We start from the raw sequence: 21,554 nt of genomic DNA on the forward strand, positions 1-21,554 counted from the left end.
ACACTTTGTCTTGGAACAAAGATGAAGATGGTTGCCCCCTCCCTACTATCTCCTCTTTAAATTTCTGCAGGAGTTCCCTAAACGGTGATGACACAGTCTCTTTGTTATATGCAGTGACAGTTGTCCATGTTTTCCTTAAAAATCCTTTTTCGTGTAGAATCTTTGTAACTGTCACACAAAGGGCTTTAGGAATACAGTAATTATTTTTTGTTAATGCTGTTTGGGGGAATAGATAGCTCAGGTGTCTAATAGATATTTGAAGAATGAACGATCTTCTTTGAATGAGACTATTAGTCTTGCAAATCAGTTCATTTAAAAAAACTCCTTTCCCTGTGGTTATTTCTCTAATGTCTAATCATGTAGAGAGAGAAATGCCTTGGTAGATTTAAAGTCATAAAACACTCTGTAATGTTTCAGGAGTTATCCCCTAATGTATTGAATACATTTTTCATAGTTGCATAACTTATGTCATGTTCACAAAATATATGTAGGTAAAACTTCTTTGGCTCTGTGGGGAGGGCTTTTAATAACACTTTCTATTACCCTCCCCCACTCCTCCTTTATCAGATGTGTCTCACACGAATTTCCATCTCAGCCTCTTAAATGCCATAGGCAGTCCAAAATGTTTCCTGTCACTGCTTTTTAAAAAATAACTGGCACTCAATTTCAATTGATTGAGGCTTACCAAAGACAGGCTGCCCTTGAAAGAAGGTGCATTGGTTTCATTACTTTTTTGTGTGTACCTGTGTAGTATGTATACACGTGCTTACACATTAGATCCCTGACAACTGGGTCAAACCAGGCCCCCAAACATTAAATCGGGGATATTGTATGGTTTGTTTGTGATACAAGCATGACTTAAAGATTTTGTTTTAAATTTAAAACAGGTGTTTGAAGGGGGATTGTTGAAATATAATATCTTGTCTTTTGTTTAAGAGGAAGATTTATTTCTTAGGAATGTTTCTATGGATGGTTAAGGAATAATTTTTTAAAAATACATTAGAGATTTAGTAAAAGTGATTATTTCATGTTCAAGACTCTCGTCTCCTTAGAACCTTATTATCTTACGTGGAACTGTAGCCAGCAGTCAGGCTCCTGATGTGTAGGGAAGGTTTTTAACTTTGACAGTAACTCCCATCCATCATACATGCGTTTTCGTTTTCCCTCCGCTCTAAGCGAGGGGCATTCTTACAAATGTAGAACTTTCAAAGAAGTGTTTAAATCCGAGTTGTTTTTGTTTTTCTAATTCTATATAATCTTAGTTATACAGTCTTTGACAAGGAATATCTGTGAGTAATTAGATAAATATTTCATTCAGAAAGCGTTTTGAGTGCCTCGTGTGTGCCCCCAAGCTTTGCTAAATGTTGAAATAGTGTTAAAATAAGAAGGAGTCTTGTCCTAGACGCCATTATGTAAGGGGAAAGGCAGCCCTTTATTTCATCATTATTTAGATGTATGATAAGTGAATGCAGAGTGCAATGAAAATCGATACATCACTGGCTGTCTAGGCTTCTGCTAGGATTTCAGAGGTGCTAGTGTTTTCTAAGATAGGTTTATCAGGTGGGGAAAGAAGGACTTTACACTTGGAGGAATGTCTCATCCAAAAACACAGGTGCCTTTACACAATGTTTACCTTTTGGGAGAAGCTTACATCTGAAAACTATAAATCATACTTTTTCTGTCAAGTAATAACCTTAAAAAACAATGGATAAGAACATTTATTAAACATGGTCTCATAGTTTGCATTTATCATCTTTTAGCAAAGTCGTAATTCATAAGAGGAACTGTAGGAATGAATTTTGGATAGATATGTTTATTTGTGCTCCTAGTAACATATCTGCCTTGTTCTGCAAAGATCCATGGTGATCTATGGGACTCATATAGGGTACCAAGAAGAATTCATCCGTATAGTATTTACACTGCACGCAGAAGAGAGGATCATTATATTTTCATAACTGTATCTAAGGTCAAAAATGACTTGGGTATCTAAACTAACATTGTTGCAAGGCAGATTTTCATCTAGTTATAGACGAAAAGGAAACTTATAGATGGTATATAAATTATGTTTTTTACTACCACACTGATTTTGACAGCTCCCCTTACCTAGGTTATGATGGGAAAACTGTCTTCATATTTTTCTTTCATACATTTCTGTCAGCTACTACTTCCCAACATTTAGATCGTCACTCCTCTGCTCAGGAAAAGTTCCACCCTGACATTTACAGGCTTCAGAATCTGCCCCCAACCCAATTCCAGGGTTGTCAGTATACTACAGAAATTTTTATTATGGCTCAGCTGGGCTTTTCATACTTCATTGTGCAAATCTGATCCTCCATGCCTTGGGTCATTCTCTGCCCACACTGGCCTATCCCCCTGCCATTTACCAAGATCTATTTGGCTATGAAAGCACTTACTTTTCACTGCATATTTTCTCCTCTATTTGGTGATCTGCTCTCTGAAGGCAAAGAGATCTTTGTCTTCAGAGCACCTTACGGAGAGCTTATATTTTTATTTGTAACTTCTGCATGAGGAGGTTCTTTCTGTTGCTCGTAAGAGGAAGCAGAGACCTCTGTGTGTTCAGAGATGGGTGAAGTCACAATTTAAGTGAAATTAAAATCATTCTCTTCTCTATTATCCTTCTTATAAGCCATCCTTAACTTTGGGTAGGTGTTTCAAAACTCTTGTCACTTCTTGGTAGTGTCACTATACATTGAAGACAGAGTTGAATGAAGAAAATGTAAAGGAGTTAATCTGTTTTTTCTTTTCTACAAAATATGAAGACTTAATTAAAGATATCCCTTTATGTGAGATTTTCCACATAATATCCATCAGCCTGTGTCTTTGTCATATATTTCTCTCTTTCTCAGGCTTTAGATGTAGGAGTGTGTGAAAGCCTTATGATGTTTAATCCTTCAAAATTGGCTCCATGAAAACTTTTTTCCCCCACATTACCAACCAGTGCTAGGTGACTTTAATTCTTACACAGCTTCAGTTTACATATGCCAGCCAGTGGGCAGTCCTTCTTCAGGTTTAACTTTCTACATCAGCATTTTAATCTGTTGATCCTGCCTTAGGCATGCTCGATAGTCAAATCCTACACAAGTCATAACTTACGTATATTTTTGGAGGTGAAGTTGTGGCAGTTACTTTGATAGTATGGCTTCTGTTGGAGATGTTATCTGATCAAGTTCCACAATCTCAAAAGAACTCTTAAGAATCCATTATTGGAAAATGGCTTTCTGAGAATTAGATGAGGATATATATTTTTTATGAAGCCAGTTTAATCTGCATTGTTTCCAATGAAGCATAAAGAGCCAGGTTGTGCGGGGAAAAATACAATTTCTAATCATCTTGCCTGAGAGGTACTTCAGAAATAGCTTCTGCACAGGCCTTGGAATCCACCCACTCAACAGGTATTAGAGCACCTACTTGGTTGGGTGGGTCTTAGTTTTAGCCGCTAGGAGCGTAAAGCCTAATAATATGGAAGGTTTGAATTGTAATACTCTGAACCTTCGTTGAATTGAAATTTTGAGGCAGACTGGTGTTCTGGCTATATTTAAGAAGCCTAGGACACATCCGAGTACTGACTACTAAGTACTGTGATTTCTCTTCAGTTCTCTCTAATGCCTTTGTGGGACGTTTGATGAAAATGTCTAAAATGGAGGTTTTCTGGTGCTACCTGCTAATGTAGCCTCCTCAGTATTTTGTTAATACTGGCAAATCAAATCCAACCATTAGGCAGCTAGTACTCTATAAGCCATCCTACATGCAGAAATAAATATACACCTAACTTTAATCTGAAGAGAGGAGTTATTTCTACTACTATTTTCCCCCCAAATGTATGTTTCTTGCATCACATCTTACTTTACTAGGCTTAAGCTTTAAGCTTAAAGGTATAAGGGAATGAGGAAATGGAAGGATTAAATATGTAATAGTTTGTTGGGAGAAATGGGGCTTTTCAGTCAGCTCATGTAAGATACTAGATGTTGACTCTGTATGACAGTAAGGCAGCCTTCTTCCTTATACTTCAGCCGGGTGATAATAATTACCATTGATTTGGGAGAAGCCTTATACACATCATGTTTGTTTTTGTGTTTACGTTGTATGCCAAGTCTCCCTCTCTGTATCTTATCTATCTTCAAAGATTAATAGTAATGTTTGAGTTTTTCTTCTGTCAATTTGGAGATGTCGATGCTAATATCCAATTCATAGGCTTATTGTTAGGATCAGTTGAATTAACATAGGTAACATGTCCAGAACAGTGTCTGATGGAAGGTTAAACACTTTTGTAAGTCTATGTTGTTTTGTATATGTAATGTCATATCATGATTAAAACTTTATGGGCTGGGTGCAGTGGCTCATGTCTGTAATCCTAGCACTCTGAGAGGCCGAAGTGGGAGGATTACTTGAGTTTGAGACCATCCTGAACAACAGCAAAGAACCCATTTCTTCTAAAAATAGAAAAAGTTAAATGGGCGTTGTGGTGTGTGTCTGTAGTCCCTGCTCCTTGGAGGCTGAGGCAGTAGGATGACTCGATCCTAGGAGTTTGAGGGTGCAGTAACCTAAGATCATGCCACTGCACTCTAGCCTGGGCAATAGAGCAACGGTCTCAAAAACAAACAAAAAAATTTTGGTTCTACAGTTCTGTGCTAATAGTTCTGTTATTCCATTTGATACTTGGAGTGTCCCCATGAGGTAAGTACTGTCAAATTATAAGTAAAGAAATAGGGGATTCAAAGGACCTAAGAAAATTTGAGTTGTGAGAGAGCCAAGACCTGGCTATTGGTAACGAGGGGAATAGTTAGTTTTGTGTGATTCCATTCCCTATGTTTTTACTCCTTACCTTTGGGGGCATTTAGTACAGACATTCAACTCTGGCCACTGGTTCACAGTATGACCTTGTGGCCAGAACTTCATCAAAGATAGTGCATTCTTTTCTGCTTTTTAATAAGACTTTTGGCCTAACACTAAAGTGCCTCATTTCCAGACTACTCCATGTTATTTAATACGTATTTCTAAAGATTATGTGTCCAAATATGGGCTTATTTCTAAAGTTAAAAGTAAGGGAGTTAGCTTTTTAACCACTGCCTAATTCAGAGAGGATAGGAATAGACTCATTGGGTGGTAACAGCTGAAACTCCTATTTTTAAATACCATTTCAGTGTAATCACTTTCTAAAAATCATATGGACTAAGTCAAGGTATGAGACTAGAAATGGAACATGGCAGACAGGTTGCTAGAATGACGATTCTACCTCCACTACCAGAGAAGATTTCATCTATCCACCCACTCCTCAGATTCCATATCCACTTTTGTTGCTCTACTTGTGTTTTCTGTTTTGTTCTTTGTGTGTGTGTTTAACCTGCAGAGGTACTTAGGAAACTGAAGGCCATTTGTGGCCTCTCTGAGTTGCATTTCAGGCATGGTTACCACGTACTCCAGGTGCCTTTTCCAGCACCGGACATCCTTCTTGAACCAACTATGTGCTTCAGCCAAGGGAAAAACAGCAATAAAAGGGCAAAAATTATCTACCAGCTATAGTTCAATAAAAAGCAAGAACATCAGTCAGGACAGTGTATTTAGACTCTAACTTTATGATACAGGTGGATGGAACCCTTTGGGTAGCATTTAGTAAACCTTGCTCAGTGTGGCCTCTCAGAGGCTGAGTGTAAGGTGTGTGCCAGCCTGCAGTCTGATCATTTGCTTCATTACAACCACCATGCTTTGTTTTCCTGTGGCTATTTGGTAGTTTTAGTATTCTCTTTAACATTGTCACATGATCAATTTTTCTTATGACATTATTTATTCTGAGCTTCATCTTTAAATTGAAGCTAAGATCAACTGCCTTGACTTTTATTTAATGATTTTGCACTGAGACTTTAAAATGATTTGAAGCTAAGAAGTCTCTCTAGTGTAAACATGTACCTGCTATTATCCCTTTCTGTTAAATGGCGTGTACTTTTTACAAAGGGCAGAAATACTTAATATCAAAAACATTCTATTGGTACATTTTTATTGATGTAAAACACTAATCTTAGGAATTCTTAGTTTGATTTTTCTCTTTATTCTTCCCCAACCCCAAATAATTAGATTTTTCTCAGACATCTAAATAATTCTCAGGCTTAACTATTAGAAGAAACATGTTAATAGTAACGGTCCTAAAAGAATGGTGTTGCTATGTTTCATATTTCCTTATGTGTATATAAGAAAATATTTTATTTTTCAAAACTAAGGTTCTTACCTTCTTGCAGTATCTCTCCTGATACCTGCTTAAAAATATTGATCATTCTCTAGAACATTTCTGCCATTTCTCTAGAACATTTCATGATTTCAAAGACTGTTATAGCTGAAGGTATAATGGAAAACCCATATTGGTGAAGAGTTGAGACCTCCAGAATGCTATACACTATTCTTCGGCTTCGTGTCTTTGGATAAGTCACTTTGCCTTTCTTTGCCTCAGTCCTTCCTCTTATCTAAATATAAAGAAATTGAACTAAAAGATGACTATTTTCTTTTCTCCAAAATTAAGAATTTTTACCCTGTCAGCAGTGTATTATTCTGTTAAAGATTGTTGTTTCTAGGGACTTGAGTTCCTAATTTGAGAAATGAAATCACCTTTTTAAAATGTTTAATGGAAATTTCATTCTTCTCTATGCACCAAGTACTATAAAGTATGATTTTCGTTGTATTACAAAGTGGATTGTGGCTTCTCTTAAATGAGATTTCAAAAATAAACTCTCAAATCAGTGCATGATTATAAATCATCTTCATTATGATAATTGTGTTAGGTATCAGGGTGTACAAAGTAGTATGAGGACAAGGTTTCTTCAAGTGATATGATAGTCAGAATATATTCTTATTCTCTAAGGCATACTCAGTTTTGACCCATTGTAAAATATGCCTTCCTTACTAAAAATTCAGTCTTGGACTATAATATACATATGCCTTGATGTGTGTTTGAAAACCTGTTCCTGGTAGGGTTTTGCATTTAGCAGCAGGATCAAAGTACAAGTCTTCCTTTTTGAGTGAATTTTGAAGTCTGTGGCCTGAATTGTGGCTGTAGATCACATGCTTCTGTGTACTTGACTTCTGAGCTTGTCAGGAAGGTCCAGTGTGTCCTACTGTCTAGATAGCCATGGTGCTCTCATTAAGACCTTTGCTCCTGCCTACCAGCGCCAACTGTTATTTAGTGAGAGTGTCATTTTCAGATGGTCCTCTCAAGACTCCATTTTTTTTTTATATGAATAGCAATTAACTCAGTTTAAATAGGCATAACTATGACCTTATCCACTTCTTTCAGCTGGAGAGATTGAATGGAGCTTTTCAAAAAAGTCTATAAAGTGGCAAGTTATCTAATTATTAGGTTTAATGTTTGTAGTCCTGGGTCAGTAATTGACAAGTGATAAAAGTTATTCAATGGCGGTCTTGTCAGTGGGTGGTTTTTTCACATGCTCTTAGTTTAAAAAAAAGAAGGAATGACTTTGTTCATTTATGGACCTTATCAGTTTAATCTGTTGTATTAATGTCCGCTGTCACTGATCTTTCTGTTGATAAAGTGAAAGTAGTTATGTGTTTGGACAAAAGTATTCAAACAGACTTCTATCTAAAGTGATACAGTTGGATTTTAAACTTCACTATGTTTGTGTAATAAATTACAAATTCTTATTCATTAGATGTTTTTGTTTCTTTTAATACTGTGTATTTTGATTAGCTTGTGTTTTGATAGCCCACTTCTAGTGTTAGGTGTCACTCAGCTCTGCATGTTTAATATGTAATTAGTTTTAACTGCTGATGAAGAAACGAGTTTTAATTACAAGGAATATACTATATTTCAAACTATTCCATTTTTGAGACCTAATTACTTTGATAAATCTATTTTTGTCTCATTTTGTCCAGTCTAATCTCATTTGCAAAGAACGATGTGAGAAGCCATTGGCTAAATTTATTTGCCTGTTATTTCTAACTGCCTCCCTTTCTCTCCCTGCATATACTATCAGTACTGCTTGGCTTTATTAGATCACATGTAGGGTTGTGAGAATTTCTAGAATAAACCTGAGTTTTAAATTGCTATCTTTGGAATAGATTGGTGTTCAGTGTTGTACTCCCTGTATCATCTTTAAATATTTAAATTGCAGACTCTCTGGCTGCCTCTTAAATTAGATCCTTCACTTAGTAGTTTTGACATTTCATAACCTTGCTCCTCAGGCATTGAATATTCATCTGTTTAAATGGCAGTGAAAATCCAAACCCATGCATTAGTCCAGTGAATGTAGATTGGAGAACAGCTTGCAGGTGGAGGGAGAAGCTGTGTTGACCCTGGTAGGATGTATACTGGAAGTTCATTGTATGGGAGTATTTTTAATACAGAATATGTCACTTAAAGTAAACCTGTCTTGGATCTTCTCCAAGGGAATTTAGTCTTGAAGAACCCAAAGATACTTAACACTTTGAAGCTGAAGATAGCCCCTGTGTGGTTCTCTAGGTGAGTATTAAAGCAAGGCACTTATACAAGCTTCAAATCTGCACCCCCCCCCCCAAAAAAAAAAAGAAAGGAGGTTACTGAAAACCATCCATACAAAATGTGGTGTGGAAACTGATTTGAATCTCTAAAGTGCAAGTCCTTATCCGACTGCAAGCCTTCTTCCCTCGATGGTCTAAGTACATTTTCTATTTATAATCCTTTGAGATGAAAGAAGAAGAAGAAATGTTTTCCTTTTCCTGGAAGGAAGGACGTTGATGCCAGTGATATCTTTGTTAAAGGAAGGTTGAGAAAGGGAGCCACTGTTGTAATCCCAAGAAAGGAGGGGATTGCCTGGAGCCTGCAATACCAGTCTGGGGGAAGGAGGAGGACAGCAGTTACCCCTCCTTACACCTGTCTTTTGTGGAAGTAGATGGGGGCAGTATGGATTATTTCTATGAATTAGAAAGTAAGAAAATCTAACTTAAAAATTCTATTTATGATGTGCAATTTCTCTGGTTAGCGTGAATTTGCAGCCACTCATTTTAAGATTAGTTACTTTAAAAACCGTTAATGGAAAGTGAAATAAAATAGCTTTTGCCTTAATTGTAATTTTTAGTGACATCTTGTTTTCTGTGCTCAGTTTGTTTAAGAAATAGCCAAAATTCATTTAACTCTTTTCCAGACACTTAGAACCAGTGAACTGAGGAAGCTAATTTTCATAGTGTGGTATCATGGAAGGAAAACTGGAAGAGCAGGCAAGGACATGGAGCCGAGTGACCAGGATTTGAATCCAGAGTTCAACACCAGTTGTGTATAACCTTAGGCCTTTTATTTGCCTTCTCTATGCCTGTTTCCCTAGCTGTAAAACACCAATTTGTATCCTACCTTTGGAATAGTTGTGAGGCACAGAAAAAAAAATACTATAGTTTTTTGTTTTTGTTTTTTGAGATAGAATCTTACTCTGTTGTCCAGGCTAGAGTGCCGTGGCAACAGCCTAGCTCAGAGCAACTTCAAACTCCTGGATTCAAGTGATACTCCTGTGTCAGCCTCTGCAGTAGCTGGGACTACAGGTGCCCAGCTAATTTTTTTATATTTAGTAGAGATGGGAGCTCACTCTTGTTCAGGTTGATCTCTAATCCCTGAGCTCAAGCAGGCCTCCTACCTAGGTCTCCCAGAGTGGTAGGGTTATAGGTAGCAAGCCACTGCACCTGGCCAAAATACTGTAGTTTTTAAAATGTTTTGTAAATGAAGTCTTCAAGACAAGCCTGTAAATCTAAGATTAGTATTAAACATGGTTACCACCTTGAGTGTATATACAGTCTCATCACCTTCGTCCTTCCTGTGGTAGTAGAAAGTGGTTCTTTGACAAAAGTTACTGGAAAAAATGCCATTTTAAGAAGGTTTGTGTTGGAGCCTTTTTAATGTGGCTAGGAATTAAAGAAGCAGTGTGAACTGAAGACTGGACATTGGAAAAAAAAAATAACTGACCCAAGTGTGTTTTCAAAGCTTTTATATAAGTACTAAATATAAACTCGTTTTCCTAAATATATTTTAGGATAACTTTTAAGATACACCACCCACACTCATCTGAAATGCACAAAGCACTGAATGTCACTGCATGAGTAAATTATTCTAGAACACTGTGATGGGTTCAGGTTACTCTCAACTTTAATGGTCTAGGTCTTTGCATTTTCAGATGATGTAGAGGTAAATAAAATTTACAATGTAGTCACATAGGGTTTTAGACTGCTAAGCATTTTATGTGGATTAGAAATTAATTATTCCTAATAACCATATGAAGAAGGTATAATTACATGGTAATAGGCTTAAAGAATTTGTCCCAAGTTCACAGAGTCCATGATGAATTGAACCTGGTTTTGGGCCCAGGCATACTGATAGAGAACCATTATCTTTAACCACCGTTCACTGCCTCATGCCAGGCCTAATTCTAGGCAGAGGCTGTCTGCTTCTGCTGCCTGCCTCATTGGAAGTTAGTTTCCTTTGAGACTGTAGGTGCTTACTTGTAATCCATGGGAAGTGTTTCTCCTTAATAGGAACACTTCGGTCACGTAATCTGGAGCAGGGTAACACCTGACTTGAGAGTAAAGCCATGGAGTCCTAGATATGAATGTGGGTCCCAAGTGGTGGTTTTTTTTTTGTGTGTGTGTGTGTGTGTGTTTTCTTTCCTGGATAATCAAAAATTGTACTCAAGCAAAGGAATAGGGTTTTCATTTACTTAACATTGCCAAGTACATATACAGGTATAATTCAGTGGTTTTATGTTTTATCAGTTTATAGCAGTCCCATGGCTAGATTCCATTTAAATTACTTTGATTGTTTGATAGGAGTGCTGTGGACATAATTTAAATTATGTAGAAAATATTTGGTGTTATACTAAGTTATTTAAATATTAGTGTAAATTGGAAAAGGTTTATTGTGGGGGAGTAATAAACTGGATTAAAGGTTGACGCTAATGGATAAGATGAGTAGGCAGAAGTGTCACATGTGGTACCTCTGCAGATCAATCCCCGAGTTACACCCATTGGCCATTGTTACGGGTGGTCTAGAAGATGGGGTATCTTGGGGCATCTTGTGAGATTTCTGTCTTTATAGGAGGCTTGTTCAGAAGAGTTTACAGTTAAACCAAAGGGAGTATGGTCAGGAATAGCTCATGAGACTTCCCACTATCTAAATACTGGCAGAGGTAGGTTAATAGAGCAAGAGATCTAGATGACTTGATGAATTGTCCCTTAAATACTCTGGTTCAGTGAGCTGTTAGGAACCTGCAGCATCCGTGGGGTATTGAGCAGGCTTTTACTCGCCCAATAGTACAGCATTTATTCCATGCATTGACTAGACATGGGGGATACAGCAAGGAGCAAAGCACATGCAGTTTCATCTGTCATGGAGTTTGCAGGAAGGGTGATGATTATAAATAAATACAGACTGACTTTGTCTCTATCCTTGTAGGATTTTGTGTATTCCAAAGATAGAAAGCTTTTTGAAGGAATACGTAAAATTACAGGTAAACTTAATACAGATGTCCATAAAGTTCATGTGTAAGAACTCAAGACCTTTTGAAAATCAAGATTAAAAGGATTTGTGGATAAGAAGACAATGGGCAAAGGATGATGGGGATATAGCTCATTCACATATTTAAATTTCTGGGAATTTATGGAAGATAGAACATTATTTTGGCATAAATAAAAAGGGCGTACTAAAGTAAACTGATAAAGGGGAAATTTTTTTAGAATCATAGCACTGCCACCTCATAGGTGGGAGAAGCTGGAAAACAAAAAATACGTCCCTTGAACTTAGAATTCTTAAGGTTAGAATGAATTGACCTAAATCCCTGTTGTAAGGGGCTGCTGGCCTCACTGAGGACAGCCTTTTGCTGTGAGTAATACTACCGTGCTATATGCATCACTGCTTTGTTGTGAGACTTAACGACAAAGAGGGACAAGTAATATTTCCTCTCTACCCAGAGGAATGACACTTCCATTTGTCTAGAATTAACCCAGAAATGAGTAACGCCTTTGGCACTGAGCTTGCTTTGGCTTCAGTGTTTGTTGTATCTTCCTTTTGGAAAGGAGCTCTTTTTCAAAGGAGATGGTCTTTGAATTTCTAAAGGAAGGTGACTGATTGTGTGGATATATCTAATTTTCTTTCCCTTTTTCAGGTTTCCTATGCTCGCCCAAGTTCAGCTTCTATCAGAGATGCAAATTTGTATGTCAGTGGACTTCCAAAAACAATGACCCAGAAGGAGTTAGAACAGCTTTTTTCACAATATGGACGCATTATTACTTCACGTATTCTCGTTGACCAGGTCACTGGTAAGTAGACAGCTACTCTGAACAGTCTTTTGCTCTTTCTGACTGGCAGATTGTGAAATATTCTGTCTTCCTATATAGCAGTTTTGCTTGTAGAACACATCAAAGGTATATGTGGGCCAGAAAATACAATTTTCTGCTGGAATTGTTCATAAATATGCATGGACAAAAATAGACTGTGGAGCGTAGTGAGCGCACTTGAGTCATTTCCACCCTGAAGGTGCAGGTTTGAAGGCTGTTTCATGGCTTGTAATAAATTTATAGCTGCTATAATCTTCATTTTCAAGCTACTGTGTAAAAGAAGCCCCAATCTAGCTTATAAAGCGCTAATAAACAATCTTATTTTTATAAAAGAGCAAAGTTCATTGCAGCAATATGCAGCTAATTTTCCAAGACAGGATGACACTGTATCCACACCAGTAATTGCTGGTGAGGCTGTTTTCCAGGTCCAGTGCCATTCTGTATGGGTGTTTGTTATGAAGAATAGGAAATTTTGAATGTTAAAAACTTATTTTGTACCCAGTGTAACTTTTCGCCACATTGCAATGGGAAGACCTAAGATGTTTACTAAAACTTTTATGTGTAAGGGAACCGTTCTGCCAAATCTTTTAAAGAAAATCTAGCAATACAGATTTGATGATGGTTTTTAAAAAATGAAGTATAGATATATTTTTCTATTATAAAAACAATACTTATTCTTTTAAAAACATTTAAAAAATAGAGAAATATGGAAAGAAGGCAGGGGAGAGTTAAATTATCTATAGTGCCATAGACTCAAGCAGACACATTTAAAAAAAAAAAATTAGGTAGCTTTACTCTTTAGCAGGTGTGTTCATTTCTTTCCACCCCCCCTTCCCTTCCCGCTCATTATGATAATACTCTAGAAATATATTGTATATTTGCATGTCTAATTCTTTTTAAATAAAGCAGTACATTACCTGCAGAATAAACTGAAACCAAATTTTTAATTCAAGTGAAGAAAATTTAGTTGATCTGAATTTGAGCAGAATAGCCCATATTCTCCTCACCCACTTGCACACCCCTGTTAGTAGTCTTCATGGGAAGCATCACTCTTAGAATTCTGGGTGGAGAGAGATGTACTGCTGTAGACAAGCCTGGGAGAATAGGCTGTAGGTTTTACTTTCATAAGAAAATATAGTCAAGCTGAGTGTATTTAAAACATGGTTTTCTTAACTGCTTTAGTTATTTCATAATACTCACACATTCTGTCGCTGCTGAGTTGTATCACATAGACAACTAATGGGGTTAAAGAGAAATCTAGGCCTAGCAATCTAAATTAATTTGTTCAAAGCAAGAAAAATGCCCTTTTATGTTGTTTATCTCATTTATGCTTTTTAAATTCATTCATTCTTAATGAGATCTTGATGAGTTGAGACACCGAAAGGCTCATCTCTTAATGGACAGTCCATCCTGAATTCGGGGGATGTCAGACTGTCCTAGCTCAATGGTTTGTGGTTTAGTCAGCAGTTCTCGGGCCTGTACCTGCAGTATTACAATCCATCTGGAACCTTGCTAGAAATGCAAACTGTTGGGTCCCATCCAAACCTACTGAATAAAACTCTCAAGGTGGGTGTCTTTCCCACCGGTTATTCTGATGCATGCTCAAGTTTGAGGACTATCGGTTTAGGTGACTGAACTTGTGTAGAGGCTGTTTTATTGCCAGTCTAATGCTTTCTAATGGAACAGCTAAGTTCTAGAGGTTATTAATTCTTAATAAATGCTAGTAGATACATGAGAGGATTTACTTGCCATCATGTCACCATTTAATCTTCATACTTAAGGCTTTCAAAGTGAACTTACTTTACCTGAAATGAAAAATGAAACCCTGAAATTGTCTTACTTAGCCATCAGGTGGTAATAATGTGCAGTGGATATGCTTTAAATGGAAAAGGTAAAGTGATAGGGGCTGGCCAAGATAAACATACAGGAAAAAATGCCTGTCTACCTTAGAAAATGCTAAGCCCTTGACCTTATACAGTATTAATTGTAAAGCAAGTAGACTGCATTTCTTTTTAAAGTTCCTGTAAATCACAATGGTCTAGAACATTTTATCAGCATACCTTTCTCAATAACCCCTCATTTTTTTCTTCACTGACATACTTTAAGCCATCTATACTTTTCTAGCTACTAGTTCCAAACTGGTACTACTAGTGCCAGTATACTTGCCAAAAAGCATTTCCCTGCAGCTGCCTACCTCCTAATGCCCAGACACTGACTCGCCTGTGCACACTAAGGGAACGAGCTGGGTTTCCCTCTGCCATTTCTCTCAAGCTGGAAAGGTTCTTGACCATCCCTTTGCTTTCCCATTCTTGTCTTTCAAAGTGGAGAGAATATGGGACAGGGAGTGACCTTCTGTAGTCAGGAGTAATGCTGCTGAGGCCAGAAAGCTTTGATGCTTTACTTCTTATTTATTTTTAAAATCTAGGTCCTCTTCCACTTCTTTTTCTCCATATAGTATTCTCCAAGCAAGTGCAGCTAGTTAGAAGCCTGGGGAGCTTCAGAGAACTTGGGAGAGCCTCTTCAGACGTTTTTTTTTATCAAAGGACTGTATCCTATATAATGTTATTAAACCAAATATATTATTTAAAATTTTAGGCGATACGTCTTTCTGCCACTGTGTATGTATTTTTAGCATGGGTTTTTAGCATTTTTAGCACATGCTTGCTTCTGTTCTCCTTGTTACAAGGAAGGGAACTGTGGTGCCCCTCATTTCTGAGCTGCTTGTCCAAGGGCACAATTTGAAAAATGGAAATCAGGCATGCTGTTGACATTATGAGAGAGTGTATGGGAGGGGGAGAGAGAGAGAGAGAGAAAGAAAACGTGGACATACTTGTGCTTTGTCTGCTTGGCTTATTGGAAGGCATGTGATAACAAGGTACCCAGCTTGTGTAATGGACTGCACCCATTTAAAAAAATGCAGTATTGAGATTTGTAGTCTGAATTCTAGTAAGTTAAGGTAAAAGTTTCCTCTTGGTATGATTTTTTTTTTTGTGGCAAATGTTATTATGTGGGGTGAAAACATGTTCTTGAGAAGGAAAAATTAATTTATCCTTTCTTCTTTCCCTCCCCTCTCCTTCTACTCCCTCTTTCCCAAATCTTTGCTCAAATCTACCATAGGCATATCAAGGGGTGTAGGGTTTATTCGATTTGACAAGCGGATTGAGGCAGAAGAAGCTATCAAAGGCCTAAATGGCCAGAAACCTCCTGGTGCCACAGAGCCAATCACTGTAAAGTTTGCTAATAATCCAAGCCAAAAAACCAATCAGGCCATCCTTTCCCAGCTGTACCAGTCTCCAAACAGAAGGTATCCAGGACCGCTAGCTCAGCAGGCACAGCGTTTTAGGTAAGTCTGGTCTAGTTCTTGTGCCCAGCCACTAAACTGAGAGAGAATGCTCAGGTTTCCTGTCCCGTACTTTGATTGACAGCAGCTCTGGTTTACGTTTATCATTACTGTTTTCTTTCTTTTTCTTGTGGGCACAAGAGAAAGCCTACTTGGGGAATAGTGTCTTTTGCTTATACTGAAGGTGGGAATAAAAGGACAATAACTTACAGCAGTGGTTCTGTACTGAGGGTGATTTTGCCCTCCCCCCGACATTTGCCAATGTCTAGAGATGTTTATGTTGGCATCACTTGAACGGTGTGCTGCTGGCATCTAGTGAGCAGAGGACAGGGGTGCTGCATATCCTCCTATGGCATACGAATGTAGCCCCAACATCAGCAAACCATCTGGCCCCAAATACTAACAGTGCTAAGGTTGAGAAGTTGTAACCTACAGATTACTGGGGCCTGCTTAGGTTTTCTAGTCCTTTAGATTTCTCCTTTTTTAATTCTTTTCTTGGTAAAACTTTATTCTCAAGTTTTAATTTTTAGATCAGGCTCTTTCAGCTACTCTGTTCTATAATATGTATACCATTAAGTATATATAACCTATGTGACTGTGTTATTTGTAAAAATGGGTTCTTCTCCGCCCCCCTTTCTGTTTCTTGTAGTTTAAAGATTGACAAACCTTCTCTGTGAAGGATCAGATCGTAAATATTTTAGGATTTATGGGTCATGGTCTCTCTTGCATCAATGCCTTTTTTTTTTTTTTTTTTTTTTTTTTTTTAACAACTCTTAAAATATTCTTATCTTCTGGGCCATAGAGCAACAGGTGGCAGGCAGTCTGGATTTGGCCTGTGGGTGGTAATCCGCTGACCTTTGTATTGTCCATAGGATGACCATGGCTTTAGCCCAAAGAAGACACTCTTATCTCATTGACAGGTATAAATATTCTAATTTTTAAAGTTTTATTTTAATCCTAGGGTAACAGCCAAATCATGAGTCAAAAAAAAAAAAATCTCTAATCGGCACATGAGAAGAGCAGTGACTGTAAGAAGTTAACAGAGCACAAAGAGTTTCTGGTTTCATAAGCAAGTCACTCAGTTTTTATTTTCCAGGGCATTTTTAAAATATCCTTTTTGGCCATATGGTATACTGCAGCCAGAATGCCATCTAACCCCACACACTATTTTTTTTTTCCAAGTGTATATCAATTTTATTTCTTTCTGAGACAGAATAGTTAATTACCAAAAATACAGTCACAAACATAACCTAATAAGACCAAAGAGTTACATACATTTTCTAGCTTAAATCATCCATTTCTTTTTCATTGGCGTATTTGGAGTGCTGAGGAGAGTGGGGATAAAACCAGTCAAAACATCTCTTCTTCTAACAAATACTCACTTCTATTGCTTGAAGTATGAGAAAGGAATTTGCCATGAATGTGATTTAGCTTCCTACTTATGTTGGTCTTTGCCCCAGAAGAAGAGGCAGTCCTGTCAAAAGGCTGCATTTGAACTAGGTAACTGGGTTCCCAGTGGATTGAGCCTTGTCACTTTACTCTGTGCTGTAATTTTATGAGGAAAAAAAAGCATTGGTAGAAAAGAAATCTTTGCCAGCTTTTTGACTTTGGTGAATGATAGTGGTGATCAGACTGGAGGGGAGAGATGCCCGCAGACCTGGGCTGCTCGATGCTTGCCCTTGCAGAAAAAGTCTCCCAAAGGCCTCCCCCCAACCTCTTTTTTTGTTTTTTGTTGTTTTTTTTTTAAGCTCTGCCTATGGGTTTCTTCTGTAGCATATTTTTAAAGTGATTTTTTTGCAAATTTAGGACAAACAAGCCTGGAGGAATTTTATAGGTATTTTCTAGGCAGCCTGCCATAATTAAGAATAGAGCTCTTTGGGGCCTAGAAAAAAGTTTTGAGCTTAAAGGAAAGGTCTTTTTGTTAATTTTTAAATTTTTTTTTCAAATAATATGAGGGTACCATTTTTAGACTACATTGTTCTCACTTCCAGGGTAAAAGTTCCATTTGTAAAAGAGCCCCTCACCCAGGGGGCGTGTTACACATGCTCACAATGAGCACATCAGGTGAGATCCCGCCTCCTGCCCTCCCTCCTTCTGCCAAATGTCCTCCCCCTTCCTGCTTCCTTCTGCCCCCAAACTCTACATTATATTAGTGTTTTGTTGTTCTTATGAGCATGTAATTATTTGTATATTGATTTCATATTAGTACAGAGTACATTGGATATTTATTTTTCCATTCTTGTGATACTTAGAAGAATGTATTTCAACTCTAGGTAAATGTAAAAGATGTAAAGTCTCCATCTTTTTTAATGGCTGAATAATATTCCATGGTATATGTATACCACAGTTTGTTGAACCATTCATGGAGGGGAAAGTTCTTTAAATTTTATTTTTTAATTTTAATATTCTAAAGGTATGAAATGTTTATTCTTGGTAGTAAGCTCTATTATTGTAAGCTGTTATTATTTTCTTCCAGCTTAAGCTGAGTTTTTGGTTTTTTTGGTGGTTAAGTAAAAAAGAATTCTCAGAATCAAGACTGAATTTTGAGGAAGATTGAGCCAGAGGAATGAAAAGGCAGGATTCAGGAGAGCGATTACTGAAATAGCAAGGCTTGTGGTGTCTCACGTGTTGGATTGTTGGTGACTGCAGTGTCCACCTAGTCACCCTCCCTGTGTGCTCTGTACTTGTTACTTTTGGTTAGGTAAAACTATAGGATGCTCTGGTGGTCAATTTTAATGTCTTTCAAAATAGCTTCTGCCCATTCTGTCTTTTTATCTTTTTGTACCATATGTTATCATTAACTTGGAAATCCTTTCTCTTCTTGACTCCTATAGATAGAAATTTTGGAAGAAGAGAATGAGAGTTGTCAGTTGTAAGGGAAACCTGGTTTTAGAAAAATGGAGATGATTCTTCTTCCAGATCACTGACAGTTGTCGCTTCACCCTATTTCCCATTCCTCCCATAATCTCTGTCCAGATAATAAAATACAACCTAATTAGTGTGTGCAGTGGAGGTATTTGATCTAGATTGGGTGTTGGAAGAAATTATTACTGGAATTCAGGTTTAATCTGATGTATATTTTTGTAACTGTTTTCTTTTTAATGCTGTACGTATAACTTAGTTGTCATTACCTTGATTTTTTTTTTTTTTTTTTACTCCTGTCCTTCTGTTGAGTAAAGCCTTCCTTATGAGGTGAGTCTTTCACCTTGTAAAGACTCTTGAATTAAGAACTTGCTTGTTTTGTTGGTATTTTGCCCTTTTCTATAGTTCAGGTCTAGTTCAGGTCTAAAACCATACACATACATATTTTGTCCCAGGTATTTGTGTTTTAATGCTTTTTTGCCTTAAGTTTGTCACCTTCCAGCAAAAACTTGGAAGAATTTCCCACTGTGTATTTTTATGTTGTCCTAGTACCCTGGGAGTTGAGAGAGTTTGGAGAATTCAAGTTACATACATAATAATAATAAAGGATACTTTCAGCAATCATAAAATGCACCATATCTTTTAAGGTTAAGAAATTTAAAATCCATATAAGAAGGGTTAAGTTTCAAAGGCGGCTTATGAGATTTATGGCTTAGTCAACCCATGTGAACAATTAGATAATTATTTTAGCACAGCACTGCTGATCTAATATGCTGATTTAATTGACTGCAGTTTTCAAAATAAGACATGCCTTATTTATTTGGATGGATAGTGTAATTTGAGCCCCTAAAGTATATTCTTGGGACATGATATCTAAATTAAACTTTAAGCTAATTTTTTTCATGGTTTTTTTTTTTTTTTTTGTGGAGTAGGTTTAATTTTATTGAATGTGATCTAGTTTAATGGCCTGTGTGCCTGCTTCTGTGAGCCTTTATGCATTTTTAAAGGAGCCCTTTAAATCAGCACTGAGTTACATTTAAGGCATGTGCTGGTTGCATTATCACAGTTTCCTTTGGGAAGAAATTGGTATCGATCCTCCTGAATCCCTCTTTCTTAGAGGACAAATGATACTATCTAATTGGATAAAGTAGTAAGTTGACCTTATTGTGGATAACTTTAGAGCAGGTCTTGGTGCTTTGGAGAGGTTTTGATAACCATTATTTGTGTGATTCAGAGTTTTATTTTCCTACTCATTAATAATCTTTCTTCATATTTTTATTTCTGACTTTGATTTCACATTTCCCCGTGACTTGCTTATAGGACCTCTCACAGCCTGTCAGCTAAGTTTCTTGAAGCTTAGGCAGGTGTCCTATTTTTATTTCCTACTATACACACCTAGGTTTGAAATGGAGATGATCTACCTGATACGTGGTTCTATTCAAAATATTACCTAATTGTTACCTGAGTTATATTTCTGTTATCAAAAAATGTTTGCACACATACTCCTCCTATGTATTTTTTCATAAATTACATATTCATTAAACTATAAATTCTAATAAAACATAGAAAACAACGATGGGCTAATGATGAAAAAATATATCAAATATCTTTCTAATTATACTGGCTGGCTTCATTTTTCATGTACTCAATATCTTAATAAATAATATGCCTTTTAAAGCAATATCTCTTCAATACTATTGATTAATTTTGAATGTCCCATCTGACCTCATGTGAGACATTGAATTATCTTATGTCTAACTTCTCATAATGTAGCTCCTATTTATTTGGGTTTCTCTTATTGGTGTCATCCTCAGTTCTGATACTTTTATTTGTAGGAATTTTTTTAAACACCTACCTTTCTTTAAAGTATAAGTAAAGTTTATTTTAATTGAAGCTAGATTATCCAGACTAATTCTCCAAAACCACTGTTGTTTATAAAGGGGGATTACGTTCAAGCTAAAGAACAGGTGACGGTGCCATTGGCCACCTCTGTCCTTTGTGGATTGCTCAGTGGGGAAGTATGTGTCAGGACTGAGTGAGGACACGGGGTACAGGGTATTTATTAAAGATAAATAAAATGTTTATTTTTAATACTAAAATATATATATTTAGTGGACACTTTAATAGTGCATCATTGTACACATACCCGCTCCCCCAAATTCTTCTGGAGGCTACTAGCTTGGTCTCCATTTAAAATTGACTTCCTATTTTAAATGACCATGTACAAAAAAAATATCATTGATCTATGGACAAACCCACCAAAGATACAGAATTTTAGGGAGCAATGGGGTCTTGTGTCCAAGGCACCACATCGTTTTCTCTGATAGCTGTGTAATTGACAGTTTGCCAGCTGCTACTAGGTGGAGTGCATGGGCCCACACGAGCATCCATTGTCTTCTCCGAGCGCTCAAGGGAGAGGTGTGTGTGCAGCTATGAGAGAGCAGGGAGTACTTCTGGGCCCAGCTGCACACAGACATGGGGCTCAGCAGTGTCTGGTCCCTGGTTCCTAGGTTCATTGCTCCTCACTACTTTTTTTTTTTGGTGATGCGAAAGGAGGAAGAGGGATGGGGTAGCTAACTTGCCTAAAATTCCAAAGGTACACATTTTTCCTAAATTAGGAACAAGGGAAAAAATTTGTGGAAATCATGGTATTATGTGGGATTTCAGAGGTAGGGCGCATGTGAGGTCCATTAGGATGGTCCTCAGAGATCCTGATTATATCTAGCCCTCTAGACTTCCTGCCTAAGGTTCCAGGAGATGGAAGGTGGGGAGCAGATGGAGGGTAAGGAACGAGATCTTTTTCCCTCGGTGAATGTGCACAGCATGCATTGTATAACAGCATTTTGGTCAAGGACAGGCCACATATATTAAGGTGGTCCCATAAGATTGTAATGGAACTAAAAAATTCCTATTGCCTAATAATATAGTAGCCATTGTAACATTGTAGTGCAGCCCATTAACTTTTTCTGAGTTTAGGTGTGTGTGTTTAGATACACAAATGCAAAGCTTACCAGGTGTTGCAGTTGCAGGTACCATGCTG

At 37.3% G+C, this 21,554-nt stretch overlaps 1 protein-coding gene across 13 annotated transcripts in view; it reads left to right on the forward strand.

Annotated features, from left to right (window-relative positions):
- Nucleotides 1-21,554, forward strand: part of ELAVL2 (ELAV like RNA binding protein 2) — a 172,592-nt gene that overhangs the window by 145,524 nt on the left and 5,514 nt on the right. For 9 of the 13 annotated variants that reach the window (XM_053573014.1, XM_053572986.1, XM_053572990.1 and 6 more), the window contains 3 exons: nucleotides 12,141-12,294; nucleotides 15,430-15,655; nucleotides 16,525-16,572. In XM_053573014.1, the coding sequence (XP_053428989.1) occupies nucleotides 12,141-12,294; nucleotides 15,430-15,655; nucleotides 16,525-16,572 (428 nt within the window). The remainder of the gene's footprint in view (nucleotides 1-12,140; nucleotides 12,295-15,429; nucleotides 15,656-16,524; nucleotides 16,573-21,554) is intronic. The other 4 variants (XM_053573064.1, XM_053573070.1, XM_053573021.1 and 1 more) reach the window with 1 other exon arrangement.

Source organism: Nycticebus coucang, chromosome 2 (genome assembly GCF_027406575.1).
Source record: "Nycticebus coucang isolate mNycCou1 chromosome 2, mNycCou1.pri, whole genome shotgun sequence".
NCBI lineage: Eukaryota > Metazoa > Chordata > Mammalia > Primates > Lorisidae > Nycticebus > Nycticebus coucang.